At 57.4% G+C, this 14,283-nt stretch overlaps 1 protein-coding gene across 4 annotated transcripts in view; it reads left to right on the top strand.

The window, feature by feature from the left end:
• Window positions 1-14,283, top strand: part of DNM2 (dynamin 2) — a 38,599-nt gene that overhangs the window by 5,926 nt on the left and 18,390 nt on the right. For 2 of the 4 annotated variants that reach the window (XM_026118337.2, XM_026118339.2), the window contains exons 2-10: window positions 5,063-5,136; window positions 8,189-8,338; window positions 8,717-8,920; window positions 9,270-9,368; window positions 9,668-9,828; window positions 10,071-10,213; window positions 10,868-11,003; window positions 11,652-11,719; window positions 12,966-13,104. In XM_026118337.2, the coding sequence (XP_025974122.2) occupies window positions 5,063-5,136; window positions 8,189-8,338; window positions 8,717-8,920; window positions 9,270-9,368; window positions 9,668-9,828; window positions 10,071-10,213; window positions 10,868-11,003; window positions 11,652-11,719; window positions 12,966-13,104 (1,174 nt within the window). The remainder of the gene's footprint in view (window positions 1-5,062; window positions 5,137-8,188; window positions 8,339-8,716; window positions 8,921-9,269; window positions 9,369-9,667; window positions 9,829-10,070; window positions 10,214-10,867; window positions 11,004-11,651; window positions 11,720-12,965; window positions 13,105-14,283) is intronic. The other 2 variants (XM_026118340.2, XM_026118338.2) reach the window with 1 other exon arrangement.

Below are 14,283 nucleotides of genomic sequence, written 5' to 3'. Positions count from 1 at the left end.
TGAGCCCTGGGGAGAGCCGCTGCTCCCGCTTCGGAGAAGGAATTTTAGCCGATTGAGTTAAGGGTGGTGACTGGAGAACGCGGCTGAGTGTTGACGCCAGATGAGGAGTCAGTGGGGGTTTGGGTCCTTATTCTGCAAGGCCCAGGTTAGGCATTTTTCAACTGTTTGAGGAAAGCAGCAGTTGAAATCAGTGTACCTTGGTACTGGGACATCACGACCGCGCGTTGTGGTGGTCCCCTCTGCGGCCTGGGTGCCCGCGAGAAGGGCTACGAGCCCTGTTCAGAGAAGGAGGGGACTCGCCTTCAAGTCCTTATCGTACAAAAAGCCTGTGGAGGAGCCAGGGATTGAGTTCAGCTGCCTGAAGTCCACTAAATCTTCTCTGAATTGGGTGCTGGACTGGAATGTGTTTGGGGGAAGGAATCTGCCTTGCCTTTACATCTGTTTCAGCAGGCATGAAAATAATGGTTGGTCTTGCTAAGTACTGTGTGCTCTGCCAGGGGACTGAGCGACTCGCTTCTCTCCTCTTTTGTTGTTGGGGAAAGCACAAAAGGAAATCTAAAATACTGCATTAAAATTACATTACTAGCTGTATTAAAAGTCGTTCTGCTGCTGTGCTGATGAAACGTGCATTGACTAGTCCGTCTTTGGAGCCCTTGTAATGCCAGTACAAGCGTGCTAAACGCTCCGCATCTCCCCTGGCCCCGCTCCGGCTCCCGGAGCAGCTCGCTGACGACCGGCAGCGCGCGAGACGTTGCAGAGCTGCACGAAATGCAGGCGTTGAGCGTGGCGGCCCGGGACACAACGGGGCCATTGTGATCTGCCCGGCGGGGAGGCTCTGCCTCTGACAGCGCATTCGAGGGACCAAACGTCAATGGGGCATTATACGTCGCTGGTAACGTGTTATCAGTACCCCGAGCGGCCGTAAATAAGGCTTGGACTAACCTGGAAGGCCCCAATGGCAGGTTCTTGGGGGCTGGAGGTGTCTGAACCTCGGTGAGGTTGGGCACCGAAGTGCCCGTGCTCCCGATCTGTTATCTGCGTCGTGCACCGTCCCTTCTCCCGGTGCAACGCTGAAACAGGAGCCGGGAAGGGCAGTGAAGACCCCGAAAGAGACAAAACGTAGCGTTTGCACTGAGCACCAAGAGCTGAAGTTGGCGAGACAAGAATTTTAGGCTGACGCTACTGCAACGTCCAAGCCTCTAGGAGGGAAAAATTATCTTACAGGGCAGGGTAGAGATAAGAGCGACCCATTCTTATGTCTTTTGGCAGGTTATGGCTCAGGACAAATATTCTCCAGATCTGGTTTAACTCAGTTGCCTGGGTGGAATTGGCCACCCTCAGTTTAGCGAGCCTGGAAGGCAGCTCCGCGCGTATAGATCATAGCTTTGACTAAGTGTTTTGAGAGGCTTTTACAGCAGCAATAGTCGTAGGAATGGTAATTTAATTGCTAGGCGTTGCTTCAGAAATGGGAGGGGGGAGCCGTGCTTTATCAGCAGGCAGAGCTGGTTGAAAATGCAGCTAAAGAAAGGAAAGGTTTAAAGAGCAGAGAGCCCTTGTTCCTGCAGACACTTGCTGCGTTTGGGGCCGGCTCGCGCTGCTGTCTCGTGGGGTGCTTCCCTCTCTGCCCTTGCACATCGCGACAACCTGAAAATCTCAAAGCACTTCAGGAATTAGTGAAACGGAGCCGCCTCGTTCAGGGCCGGGACGCCCGTCCCGCTGCCGGCGGCTCCTCCTCCCTTGGGTCAAGCGAGGTGATTTTGGTGCAGGGACCCCTTGGCCAGGGGCCTTGGGGGATGCGGAGCGACCGTGCGCGGGGCAGGACGTGTCCCCTCGCGGGTATCGAGGAGGAGCAGCCGTGGGGTCGCTGGTGAAGGACCCGTCGAGATAAACAGTGCCAGGGAGACCGAACCCCGCAACTGGAGCGGGGCCGGGGCAGGGGACGCGCGGCTGGAAGCCCGACGGCCGCGGCTGCTGTGGCGAGGAGGCGGCAGGGGCAGCGCGAGGGGAGCTCGGGGCTGGAGAGCCAGCTCCCGAGCGCCTTTGACCTTGGCGACATTAGAGATAACGGGAAGTATTGAGTGTGCTTTCTTGGGAAACAACGTTTGTCCGTTTGCTCTGCCTTAGCAAACGGGAGAGAATTTCCTGGTACTGGGTGCAAATACAAGGCACAGATAGAGGAGCCATGAACAATCAGATCAATGGGAAAATCCGGCTTTAATGTTGACATTTCAAATAACCCTTTGACTTCCCTCCTTGACGATTGCGTCTCTCAGGTGCGTCATTCCAATTAAACGCTGCTGGCGCTCCGGCCGCACAGCTCCGAGCCGCGTCGCGCTGGCCGGAGGAACGCGGAGGACGTCTGGAGGGCCAGCGCTTCCGTCCCGGGCGTCTCGCGGGCCGCGTTTCCTCGAGGAGGAGGAGGAGGCTCCCGCCAACGCCGGCGGCGAGACACGCGTGCCTGGATGGGGCTGAACGCGGCAGGACCCTTGGGTGTAAAGCACCCGCTCGCCGCCGGGCTCTGCGGCTGCCCGGTGTCCGGCCCGCGTCTCCCCGCAGCGTGGGCGTTGCTCGGGGCGCCGCGGTGAAGCCAGCCCTTGTTCGGCGGCTTCGCCTGGAAATGGCAGGTCGCTCCGCGTTCCCGTGCGCGGCCACGCCGCGCTCGCCCCGACCCCGCAACACGACGGCGGACGAGTTTGGGCCCTGCGGCCCGATTCCTCCTGCGCTGTGAAATTCGCCCATCCCGGGGATCCGGGAACGGGGCTTTTCTGTCCAGCCGTGGGGATCCGGGAACGGGGCTTTTCTGTCCAGCCGTGGGGATCCGGGAACGGGGCTTTTCTGTCCAGCCGTGGGGATCCGGGAACGGGGCTTTTCTGTCCAGCCATGGGGATCCGGGAACGGGGCTTTTCTGTCCAGCCGTGGCCCCGCAGCAGCAGGCTGCTGCGACCGTGATCTCGCTCCTCTTCCTCCCGGGGGAGAAGATCATTAGCTGTTTGCAAGGTGCGTCGGGTCAGCTGAGGTAGAGGCTAAGCCGCGCGGTCTCGGGAGCATCGCTCTCGCTAACGGCCTCGCCTCGCTTCGCTGCGTCCGAATAACGCGGCGTTGTTAGGAGTTACCCATTCGCCAGGCCTGAAGGAGCAAGGTCCACGCGGCGACGGCTCGGCAGCCGCGCAGGGGAGAGGGTGAGAGCCGCGGAGCCCGCGCCGGCGTCGGCCGGCGTCGAGGGCGCGTTTCGTCTCACCCGGGCGCGAGAAACGTGCTGGTGACGTTGGTCTAGCAGAGACGCTGGGGGTCCCAGGCAGGGCAGGGCAGGGTTTTACGACTCTCACCTTGTTTGTTTAAAAGGGAAGAAACCACCACCGTGTCCCAAGCTGCGTAATAGGGCCTGTGTGGTGTCACAGGGAAATTGCAGATCCTTAACCGCACCAGATAGCAAATGGCACTAAAACAAAGTTTAACACCAAGGAAAATAAGTCGGGACTCTCCCTATGTCATCAAGCAGACACCCGTACAGACTTCCTTTTCCTCCTGGATCCCCCCGGCTGCGGGTGCTGCAGAACCTGCAGCCCCAGTTGTGCAGAAAGTCGTTTCTTTTATCGCTCAGCGATAAAAGTTAATTTTTATTTTGGGGCTCTGTCCTCGAGCTGCCTCCCATCTGGGGCCGCACCGCGGCTGACCGCAGGGCTCGGGATCTCCGTCCGCTCGCGGATCCCGCCGGTGAAACGCTGGGGCGAAGGCGAGCGTGGCGGCAGCGCCTGGCCGGGCTCGTCGCGCCGATGCAGCGCAGCGGCGATGTTCCCGGCGCGGACGCGACCGCTGCGATTGGCGGGCACGGCCCGCTGCTGGCCGTGGTCGCGGGTGCTGGCGCGTGGGGCCCAGCACAGCTGAGCTCCCACGTGGGTTCAGGAGCACCATAAGGAAGTAGGTGAATTCTTGGCATGTTTTCCTTCTTCTCTAGATAAGGTGATTTCTTGGCTCTGGCGTCTCAAGGTCAATGTTTTCCCAAGCGTGACACATCACGTTCAAGTACAGGTGACGGTGCCTGGCACGTCCGCGGCACGGAGCTTGTTTCCTCGTGCTCATCTGTCCGGCGCTTGGCTGGTGAGCGGGTGCATCCCGGGGCGTTTCCCTCGCTCTGGGTTTGCGTGATGCCGAGCATGCCGTTAATGGAAGCAGCAAATTCACGGAAAGCCGCTCCAGCCTCTTCCAAGGAGCTCTTATCGCTTCCATTTCAGAGCAAGCAGAACCGCAAACGGGGACAAAGAGCCGCTCAGCAAACCTGCTTTGTGGTCTGGCTCCCGTTGCCCTTGGTGTCGAAGAGAGCCGTAACCACTCCATGAGCGATGATCGCCCTGGACAAAGCCGCCCGGCCGGGGTGTCACGGCAGCGGCGTTCCCAGGCAGAGGCATCCGCCGCGCGGGCCGCGCACGATGGCTCGGCGCTCCCGAATTCACACCCCGCGAAGGGGGCGGGAGGAGTAACTCGCTTGGAAACCGCTGTTGGAGGAATATTGCCAGCTCTTGGCTGTGTTTTGCCGTTAATAGGGAACGGTGTGAAACAGGAAAGGATGTGTGGTTTCAAGGGATGAAGAGAAGGTGATATTTTCCTCCCTCTCTCCTCCCGTCGAGGTGTCTTTTCTCCGAGTTAGCGGCACGGGCTGCTTCCCCGGCCCCGGCTCCGGCTCCTCGAGAGGTGCCGCGGCCTGACCCCGGAGGCATCCGCGCAGGCTGTCCTCGCAGCGCGGGCGCCGGTCCCTCGCCCGTTCCTTCGTGCGGAAGGATAGCCGAGGGACGGAGGACGGCCTCGTGGCCGAGACGGGTCCCGGGAGAGCGGCATTCCTGCCGTGCCAAGGGTGTCTGTGATCAGGGTCAAATCGCTCGCCTCTCTTCCAGCTGCGGACGCAGAGGAGGAACCGGTTCTGCTTCGGGCCGAGGCGCGTTCGAGGCCCTGCGCAGCCGTCTCCCGGTGCCTGTTGTTTCGATATCGGTGCGATTGACTCAGTACGGTATTAACTGCTTGCTCATTTAGCCGCATGAGTGAACGTGTCTCTTTTGATTCCTTGCAGGGACTTCCTTCCCCGAGGCTCTGGAATCGTCACGCGGCGGCCTCTCATCCTTCAGCTCATCTTCTCCAAGACAGGTACGGTGCGGCCGGTCCAGCCAGGAGCAGCCGTCCAGCTCCCCGTTCAGAGGCAGGAGAGATTAGTTGCTGCGTTGAAGGTCTTGGCTGGCAAATACTGATCCGTGCAGCCTGTAGGCTGGAACTACTGCTGGCATTCGGATGCTTGTCTGTGTTTGTCTCCTGCAGATCTGTCACTTAACAAGCTTATGAATGTTTAGGTAACGGTTCTGGTTCTTTCGAGTGTTCCTAGAACAGGGTTTTGACTGCTGGAAAGCAAACGTGCTCCTCAAGATGAAAGCTAAGCTACCCTGGAAGTGGCAAATGAGATAGGCTTGTTTTCTGTAATTTGGCACTAATGCTGTCATTTCAGCGCACGTCTAATTGGGAGCATATGCCGGCAGCGCGGTTTGCTGGGAGGGAGCCCTCAACACTGGAGTGATTTGCCATAGCAGTGTGCTGCTTTCGCTGCACATGTTGCATCTCCCAAATGGCTTTTTTTGAGCCTCCCTTTGAATACATGCTGTCCTTTACACTGAAAATTTATGGTCTGGTGTGCGGGAGACCTCTGCGGATGATTCTGATGATCCTTTCTTCCCTAAAACGTGTTAAATCCTGAGTCGGACTACAGTACCTTTAAAAGAGTTAAGTTGGCCACCTTTAGATGCATTGTATTAGCACAAAGGAGAGAGGGGGTGTCTACGAAATCGCCGTGGAAATGGGAGAAGAGCCTTAGCTGAAACACTGACACTTTTAAGTCCTTTCTTTTGTTCCCCTCCAGTAGAAAATTCCTGGTCTCCTGAAGATGTAATTATTCCGACCATGAGGGAGACTTGGCTGGTGCATAAGCCTTTGCAGCGCTGGCAGTTGCTAATAAAAGCACGCCTGGCTCCTTACATCCCCGTTGCTGCGTGGCTCAGTTCCGTTCTGCAGCGCGGTACGGGAGAGTTGTGAAACTGGCCTTTGCGCTGGTTCACCTACCTCCGTGCCCCGCAAGAAACACCAAGGAGCCGAAAACAAACCAGAGCAGCAGCCGCGTTCCCGAACAAGCACACCTTGAAAACATGAGGAAACTGATCTCCGGGGGAGATTTCTCTTATTATCTTTCTCTGAAGGAAATACGTGTGATTTGCTCACGCGATCCTCTTCCTCTGAGGCTTGGGTGTCCTGTTGCTTGTGTGTCTGTTTGGACAAATTGTTGCTGTTGCTCTGCCGTTCCAAACCGCAGAGCGGTCGGTGCGTTCCCTCTCTGCAGCCTCCTGTTGCGTTATTCAGGTGGGGCGCTTATTCGGGTGGGGCATTTATTTAATAACTTCTTATTTCTAATACGCAGAACATGTGGAGAGATTGCAAAATGTCAGCTGTAGCTCTCAAAGGATAAGATGTCAACAGGTGTTTAAACTGGTAGGAGTAGAAAGGTGACGGCAGGATTGGCATTTCCCCCCGTCCCACCCACGCGTCGGTGGCGTTGGCAGAGGAAGCGAGCGGCACCGTCCTTACAGAGCGTCCTCTCCCCGAGGCAAGCAGCGGCCGCTATTAAAATCCTTTCAAAGGGGCAGGTTTGGAGCTGTTTCAATAGCCAAGGAGTCCTTATCCGGCCGATCGTAGAGGAAGTGCTGGGCCTCTTATCCCTCCCCTCTCTGCTGAGTTCTCCGGGTCCCCCCGGAGCTGCTCGTGACCTAGCAGGTCGCAAGAGCCTTTCAGGAAATCCCAGACACCCGGTAGCGTCCTGTCAGACTGGGAAGCGGGCTGTGTCGAGATGTCCTTTACTTCCCACTCACGAGGGCAGCACTGGTGCCTTGATTTCAGACCAGCGGGCCGGAAGGGTAACATGAAGCAGACGCTGCGACCGCTCCTGACAGCAGGGCTGACTCAGTTGAAGATCAGGTGTGAAGGCCCTGAATCGGTTCTGTTATCCGAGTGAAAATGCTTTCCTTGGCTGCTGGTACAGGTTGGATCCGGGCCCCTCGCGGAAACCGCTGTGAGCAGATGGGTGAGGCAGGGCTCCCTGCTCGGGCTTCCCTGACTTGTGCCGTGGCCCAGAAGCAGCAGCTGCTTTTCGGACCGGTTCTCCCCAAGAGATCTTCCCGCCGAGGAGCCGGGGCTGGGTTAATGTTCATGTCCCGGCACAGTCGCGTGGGCTCGGAGGGGGGTTCCTGGGGCCGGGCCCCTCTCTGCGCTGCTGGTGCCCGCAGCTCCGCTGGGCTCGTTGGCTCCAGCGCCGAGTGAAACGGAGTGACAAATCTCGGGAGTAAACGAGTAAAGCGGAGCTCTCGGCGCAGGTGGAGCGGAGCTGTGGTTCCTCCTCCGTGCCAGGACGAGAGCCCAGGTCTCCGGCACCTGCGTGCCCCAGAGCCGGCTGGAGCCCTGCCGCCAGCGCAGCGGTGCTGCCACGCCGGGGCTGCTGCCCTGCCTCCCGGGCACGCCGGCACTCGGAGCATCTTGGCAGCCGAAGACTCGGGCCTTTCTTCGGCGTTCGGAGTCCCAGCAATAAAACGTTTAAAAGCAATCGGCAGGGACTGAAAGGCAAACAGGCCTGGGCGAAAACAAACACAGCCATTCTGACACCGAGGTTCGCTGGCTGGAGCCAGCGCAGGCTGGCTGCCAGCATCTCACCCAAGGGCAGTTTCTTTTTGGCAAGGAAAGTGTGACTTGAAGTCCACATCAAAGCAGCTGCTGCCAGTGCAGAGGCAGCAGGCAGAGCGTCAGCTTGCGCAGCCGGAGTCTGCTGGCCTCCGTCGTCCCCTTCTTCCCTCCTCAGCCGGAGGAAGCTGCTAGGCCAAGTTTGTTCGGGGCTGCTGCCAGTCGGGAGGCTGCGCGCAGCCAGGTTAATCTCTGGGCAAGGCCACGGGGCCTCTCTGGGGCACCGCTCCTGCGGGGCTGCTGGGGCAGATTCAGGCTGGCCGGTCTGGGGTCGCACGGGAACGAAAGTCTGGCTCTGCTTCGCGCTGTAGGGAATTCTGTGAAACGGTTGAACCTTGGCATGTGTCTTGCTGGGCTGGGCTCGACATGGGGGCCAAATTCCCTATTCATTTTTTTTTGTTTGTGTGTGGGGGGGGTTTATCTCTTCCAGAATATGCTGAGTTTTTGCACTGCAAATCCAAAAAGTTCACGGATTTTGATGAGGTGCGGCAGGAGATCGAAGCAGAAACGGACAGGGTCACAGGCACAAACAAAGGCATCTCTCCCGTCCCCATCAACCTTCGCGTCTATTCGCCACACGGTGAGTGCGGTGTTTTTCTGCCCTAGGGCTCTGCACACCAGCATTTGTTAATACAGTATTTGTTAATACGCTTAGTGAAGAAAGAAAAGCTGGCATTTGCTTACATAACAGCTACGGGTTTTACCTCGGTCTGTGCCCTAACATGCAAAAAGTGGCCATTATGTGCATCTGGCCTATCTTATTCCAGCCTGGGGACATGTGGCCGCCATCTGAGCAAATACAGCGATAACTCTCCCTTCAGAGGGACTTGTAAGGGCTGCGGAGGCGTGGATCCACGAGCAGATCTGGAGAGTCAGCGGCAGGACTGACAGCTGAAGTTCCCTTTGCTCCCAGCTCCAGACCCCTGACCCCAAACACCTGTGGTCTCTGTCCCTTCAGTGTTGAACCTGACCCTGATTGACCTGCCGGGTATCACCAAAGTGCCGGTGGGGGACCAGCCGCAAGACATCGAGTACCAGATCAAAGACATGATCATGCAGTTCATCAGCAGGGAGAGCAGCTTGATCCTCGCCGTGACGCCAGCCAACATGGATCTGGCCAACTCGGACGCACTCAAGATGGCAAAAGAAGTTGATCCTCAAGGTAAGACGGACGCGTCCCCCTGCCCGTCTCTGTCCCTGCAATGGCTCTGAGCCCTGCAGCGGCGTGGTGGCTTGTGGGTTTGAGTGGCCCGGGTATCGAGTCAAAAAGTCTTCAACTGCCGTCACAGGAGAGTGTCAGAAACCAGTTGCACCGTGTTGGAACCAAAGGGGGTTCTCATCTCTCCTCCTCTCACAGGGGACTCTCAGTCCTCTGATGGTTGAGAAAGCATCAACAGTTCTAGTCCCTGCTGGCGGGTTCATGCTGGTTTTGGTTACACAGCCGCATGCCTCTTTGCAATACATTCTGTGAAATACAGTTGGTTGTTTGCTTCTTTGTGTGGCTGCCTCAGGCTTGCGGACGATTGGAGTGATCACCAAGTTAGATCTGATGGATGAAGGCACAGATGCCAGAGATGTGCTGGAGAACAAGCTGCTTCCTTTGCGAAGAGGTATAATGAGCTTCGAAGGCTTTGTGTCACCCCGTGTCCTCCCCCCGCGACCTTGCTGCGCCCTCATCTTTCGTGCGGGGAGGGTGGCATTTCGGAGTGAGTCGAAGGGCAGCTCCTGTGCAGTCTGTTAGCCCTGAGCGAGGTCTGCCGGGAGCCCAGACCCTCCTTGCCGAAGGTGTTGCCCTCTGCTTGAGGAGGGCAAAGTCGCTCTGGATGGCAGCGCAGAGAATCGCAGAGCCCTGCTCGGACAGCTCTCGGCTGGGTCTGTCCGTAGCGAGAGCCAATGTGTCCTGTTGCAGGCTACATCGGCGTCGTTAACCGGAGCCAGAAGGACATTGACGGTAAGAAGGACATTAGGGCGGCGCTGGCAGCGGAGCGGAAGTTCTTCCTTTCTCACCCGGCTTACAGGCACATGGCAGACCGGATGGGCACCCCGCACTTGCAGAAGGTCCTTAACCAGGTAGGCTGAGCCGCAGGTGCTGCGGCAAGGCGCTGCGCTCGGCTCCCTGGCAGTTTAGCGTGGTACTAGAGGGAGAGCCCTTCTGCCATACTGCGCGTGGGACCTTGGGCGAGTTTCTGCTTCTCCTGTATTTGTGGAGAGAAAAAGCTGCGCTTCTTCCTGAATGTTTTTTGCTGACAGCGTTTGTTGCCGATGGAAGAGGGGAATTCCTGCCTGCACTCATTTTCCCAATTCTTTTGCAGCAACTGACCAACCACATTCGGGAGACGCTGCCTTCGCTGCGCAGCAAACTTCAAAGTCAGCTGCTGTCCCTGGAGAAGGAGGTCGAGGAGTACAAGAATTTCCGCCCTGATGACCCCACGCGAAAAACCAAAGCTTTGTTACAGTAGGTCTCTCCCACTCAATACTTCGATCCTGGTGCCTCACCTGACAAAGGAGGCTTAAAGCTGCTGGCACAGAGCTTAAAGTTACCTCGATCTTCATGAAAGGCTCGTTTGTCCCAGCTAGTGGCTCCTTCCAAGGAAATGCCCGATGCTCAGAATAATCCCGTCATTAGAAACGAGTGGTGCTGGTGGAATTGCCAGTTCTAACAGCGCTAAGGTGGCACCTAGAAGAGATTCTGTGCCCTCCAGCACCAACCTGACAGGCTGCTGGGGAGGACAAGGAAAGCCTGTCCCAGAAATGCTTGGCGGGCACCTCTGCGGGCAAGAGCTGGTGCCTCGTGCTTACTGAGCTGGGTGTGCGTTACCTGCTTGTTTGAAAGCAAACAGACTGCACGTTTGGTCTCGGGATTAAAAGGGTGACTTGTGTCCCTCCTTGGCCTGCCCCGTGCCCTTTGGACTGCAGCAGAAGGGAGACTCTGCCTCCGTGACTCCCGCAGAGGGGATTTGGAGAACCTTTGCAGGGCCCTGACAAGCTGAAGCCCAACGTGCAGAACTGGTGGCATGTTGCCGACTGTAGTAGGCAGCCTGGATGGCTGTCCGTTGTGTCGCCTGTTGCAGTCAGCTGCTACCTGTTTAATGCTGCTGCTTCTCCACAGAATGGTCCAGCAGTTTGGCGTGGACTTTGAGAAGCGGATCGAAGGTTCAGGAGACCAGGTGGACACGCTCGAGCTCTCCGGGGGTGCCAGAATCAATCGCATTTTCCATGAGCGGTTTCCTTTCGAGCTCGTGAAGGTAAAGCTGGCCTGGGGACACAGGTTCTGCATAAGTAGCATGTGGTAGGCTCTCTGTCCCCGCACAAAGCAGAATGTGATTGGTTTCCCCCCGCTGTTAATTAGAAGGGGCATGTTTGCTCTATGTGCTCATTTCCCAAACCTGACCCGATGTCAGGGTTGAGCTGAGCTCCCTCGTGCCCGGCCGTGCGCCGTGACGTGCGGGTGGAGCTGAAGCCTTTCCCTTCTCCGCATTTGCGGGTACTTGCAGAAGGAAGGGCTGTTTTCTTAGAGCCTCAGTTCTGTGTTTTCGTAGACAAAGCAGGCTGTCGTTTGGGTGGTGACAGCCGACCTCTGGCTTAAGCACTGGGCCTGCAAGAAGGGTGTTTTAGAGTAGGGAAAAACGGGAGCTTGTCTGCCTGTCGGGTGCTAGCCAGATAAGTCAGAATTTGAGATGGTTAAACCATGGACGTGGGGAGTGAGCCAGTCTCTCTGGGATAGAGCGCAGCCTCCCTCAACCTGACCGTAAAGCGTGTAACGGGCTGGTGGCAGTAACGGCCTCTCGTGATGGTGTAAGAGAATGGCTGAAGTGAGAGCCTGCTTGCGCACCTGCGTTGTTACTAGAAGTTGCTTGCCGTAAAATCTGATTGTGGTTTTCTTCCCTATTTAGATGGAGTTTGACGAGAAGGATTTGAGACGAGAGATAAGCTATGCAATTAAAAACATCCACGGTGTGAGGCAAGTATTGGAGCAGTGCAGTAGCGGATCCCGTTTCCCTTAGGGTCGATCAGTAAGCCTGATCCATGCGGTACGTGCGATCGGAATATTCCTGCCGAGCGAGAGGCGATACGTGTCACTGTCAATTCGTTGTCCGGTGTCTTGTGGAGACCAGCGTTTGCTGAGAACGGATGTTCCGTGTTGGGACCTATTAGAGGGAATTAAAGGGGTAACTTAACCGTCCTGCTGATTTTGCTGCATGTAGTTTCCCCCGCTGTGTCACTCCAGCGTAGCGTTTGCAGCCCCGGTTAGCAGAGACAGGCGAGTCCTGCTCCCGCAGGGCCCCCGGAGGGACCGGGCACAGCTGGAACCCAGATGTTCAGCTCAGTGCTGATCTGGAAAGGTTCCCCTTGTCCCGTCAGCTCAGACACTAAAATAGTCTTCCTCTTCCCTCTCTCATTTCCTCAAATGAGGGAGGAAAAGACCTTGAGAGAGGTTTAGGGAACGTGTTAAACCTCCCGGCTAAAAGAATAAGGATCCAGGCTGTGGCTGTGGGTGTGTGCACGGGGGACCAGGGCTGTCTCGTTTGGAAGCAGTGCATCTCGTGCGGAAGCTGCTCAGCCCGTACAGCGCAGAACTCCTGTGTGCCTGGAGCCTGAATCAGGGACACGGGAGAGGAATCGCGTTAGATACGAGTCCTCTCCTTGGCACACCTGCTCTCCTTTGGCCTGATGTCACGATGGGGAAAGAGAAAAATCTAGCGTTTCCTTTCTTTGCCTGGATACTCTCCCCAGGAGTCTTCTGACCTGCTCTCGGTGCATCCCTTTTCCCTAAACGCTGCTGAAAAGGCCGCTTCCCATCTGCCGACAGTGTGGGTGCACCTGGTAGTTCGGGCTCTCCTGTCCGTGGAGGGAGTAGCACCCCAGTTTGAGGTGTTCCCACCCCGCAACTGGAGAGAGCAGGGCCCGCGAAAGGGGCAGGCGGAGGGGTCGGCCCCCCCGTACAGCCTCGGCTGTACCGTGCAAGCCCCAACCGAGGGTGGCGGAGCAGCGGGGCTCAGCAATGCCGCGGACCCGGGGACGGGACAGTCCCCGCGGCGGGAGCCGTCCCCGCTCGCGGCCCGCCTGGCCGGGGAGGGAGCTGCTCTCCGGGGTGGTGCGGCTGCTCTCTCGTCAGGATGCTGCCGGTCGCCTCTCAGCCTGATCACCCGTTTTGTTTTTTCTCTGCCATGTCTCTGCCCTCTTGCCCCGCGTGCGGACTCCGGTAGGACGGGGCTCTTCACCCCAGACTTGGCATTCGAGGCCATTGTGAAAAAGCAGGTGGTGAAGCTGAAAGAGCCTTGTCTGAAGTGTGTCGACCTCGTTATTCAGGAGTTAATCAATACAGTTAGACAGTGTACCAGTAAGGTATTGAACTGGCTGGAGGCAACCAGCCTCTTCCTACCAGGGGGATGGGGAAGCAGGAGTGACGCTCTAACCTGCCCGCCTTGCCTGGCTTCCCCTCCAAAAAGAAACAAAATCTGGGAGCCCCTGAGCAAATTGGGCATTTCTGACCTCTGATGCGTCTCCTGGCCTGGAGTCCTCCCCGTGTCCCTCAGCCGAGAGGCTCTGGAGTCCTCCCCGCGTCCCTCAGCCGAGAGGCTCCTCTGGTCAAAGCCGCGCTGGCCGGGCCGGAGCGGGGACGCGACCGAGCCCTGGGGACAACTCCGCGGCCCTGGGCTCGCCCGGCGGCTCGCGGGGCCCCCGCCAAGGCTTCGTTCCTGACGCGCGGTGCGAGCCAGGCAGGCGGGCAGGCCGTTCTTGGACCCTGGTACCTCTCTTAGCACGTGTCTTCTCGAGCTGCCGTTTAAACTGCTGCTTCGCTGCACTCTGGGATCCCGTGGAAAGCGGACACAAAAGCTGGGGGCAGCAGTTCCAGCAAACGGTCTCGTGTCTCGCTTATAAACCCTGTAGTTCGATGTCTGCAGTTAATAAGCTGCTTGATAACAAGCACATTTCCATTTCAAAAGGTTTCCCCCATTGTCGTTTGTTCTTGGAAGTGTTAATTACCCTGAAGCTGTGCGACAGCCCTGGATGAATGGGCCGTTTCCATATTTAATAACTGGCTTCTCGGGTGACTCTTTTTTAACCTCGTTCTGGTAGAAGCAAAAGAAATGTGTTAAACTGGAAAGAGAACAGGAGAAAGAGCTCCTGTTTTCTTCTTGTAATGCTTATGTTCAAAAAAAAAAAAGAAAGAAAAAAGATTTGGACTGCATACAGGGATCAGACGAGAAAGAGGTCACGGTGATATCAGCTACCCAGAGTGCCTCGGTGGAGCAGGACAGTTTAAGTGCTCGCCACCCGGTTCTGTCAGTGGTAGGGCCCGTGGGGTTTGCTTGTGGGTCGGGAGTGCTGCACTCCTTTGTGCTCGGCGTGGTTTATCGTGATCTGGGTAACGTGAAGAAGCCGGCGCCTGCGGCTGAAATTCCTTCGGTCCCGGGCGAGGCAGGACAAAAAGAGGAATCCCCAGGGAGTCCGTCAGCCGGAAGGGTAGCAGAGAGGAGGGGTCTTGCAGGCAAGCCGCCCCACCGACCCGAGGACGAGGCT

Source organism: Dromaius novaehollandiae, chromosome 33 (genome assembly GCF_036370855.1).
Source record: "Dromaius novaehollandiae isolate bDroNov1 chromosome 33, bDroNov1.hap1, whole genome shotgun sequence".
Lineage (NCBI taxonomy): Eukaryota > Metazoa > Chordata > Aves > Casuariiformes > Dromaiidae > Dromaius > Dromaius novaehollandiae.
The sequence above is the reverse complement of the archived record's forward strand: the minus strand, read 5'-3'. Positions and strand labels throughout refer to the sequence as shown.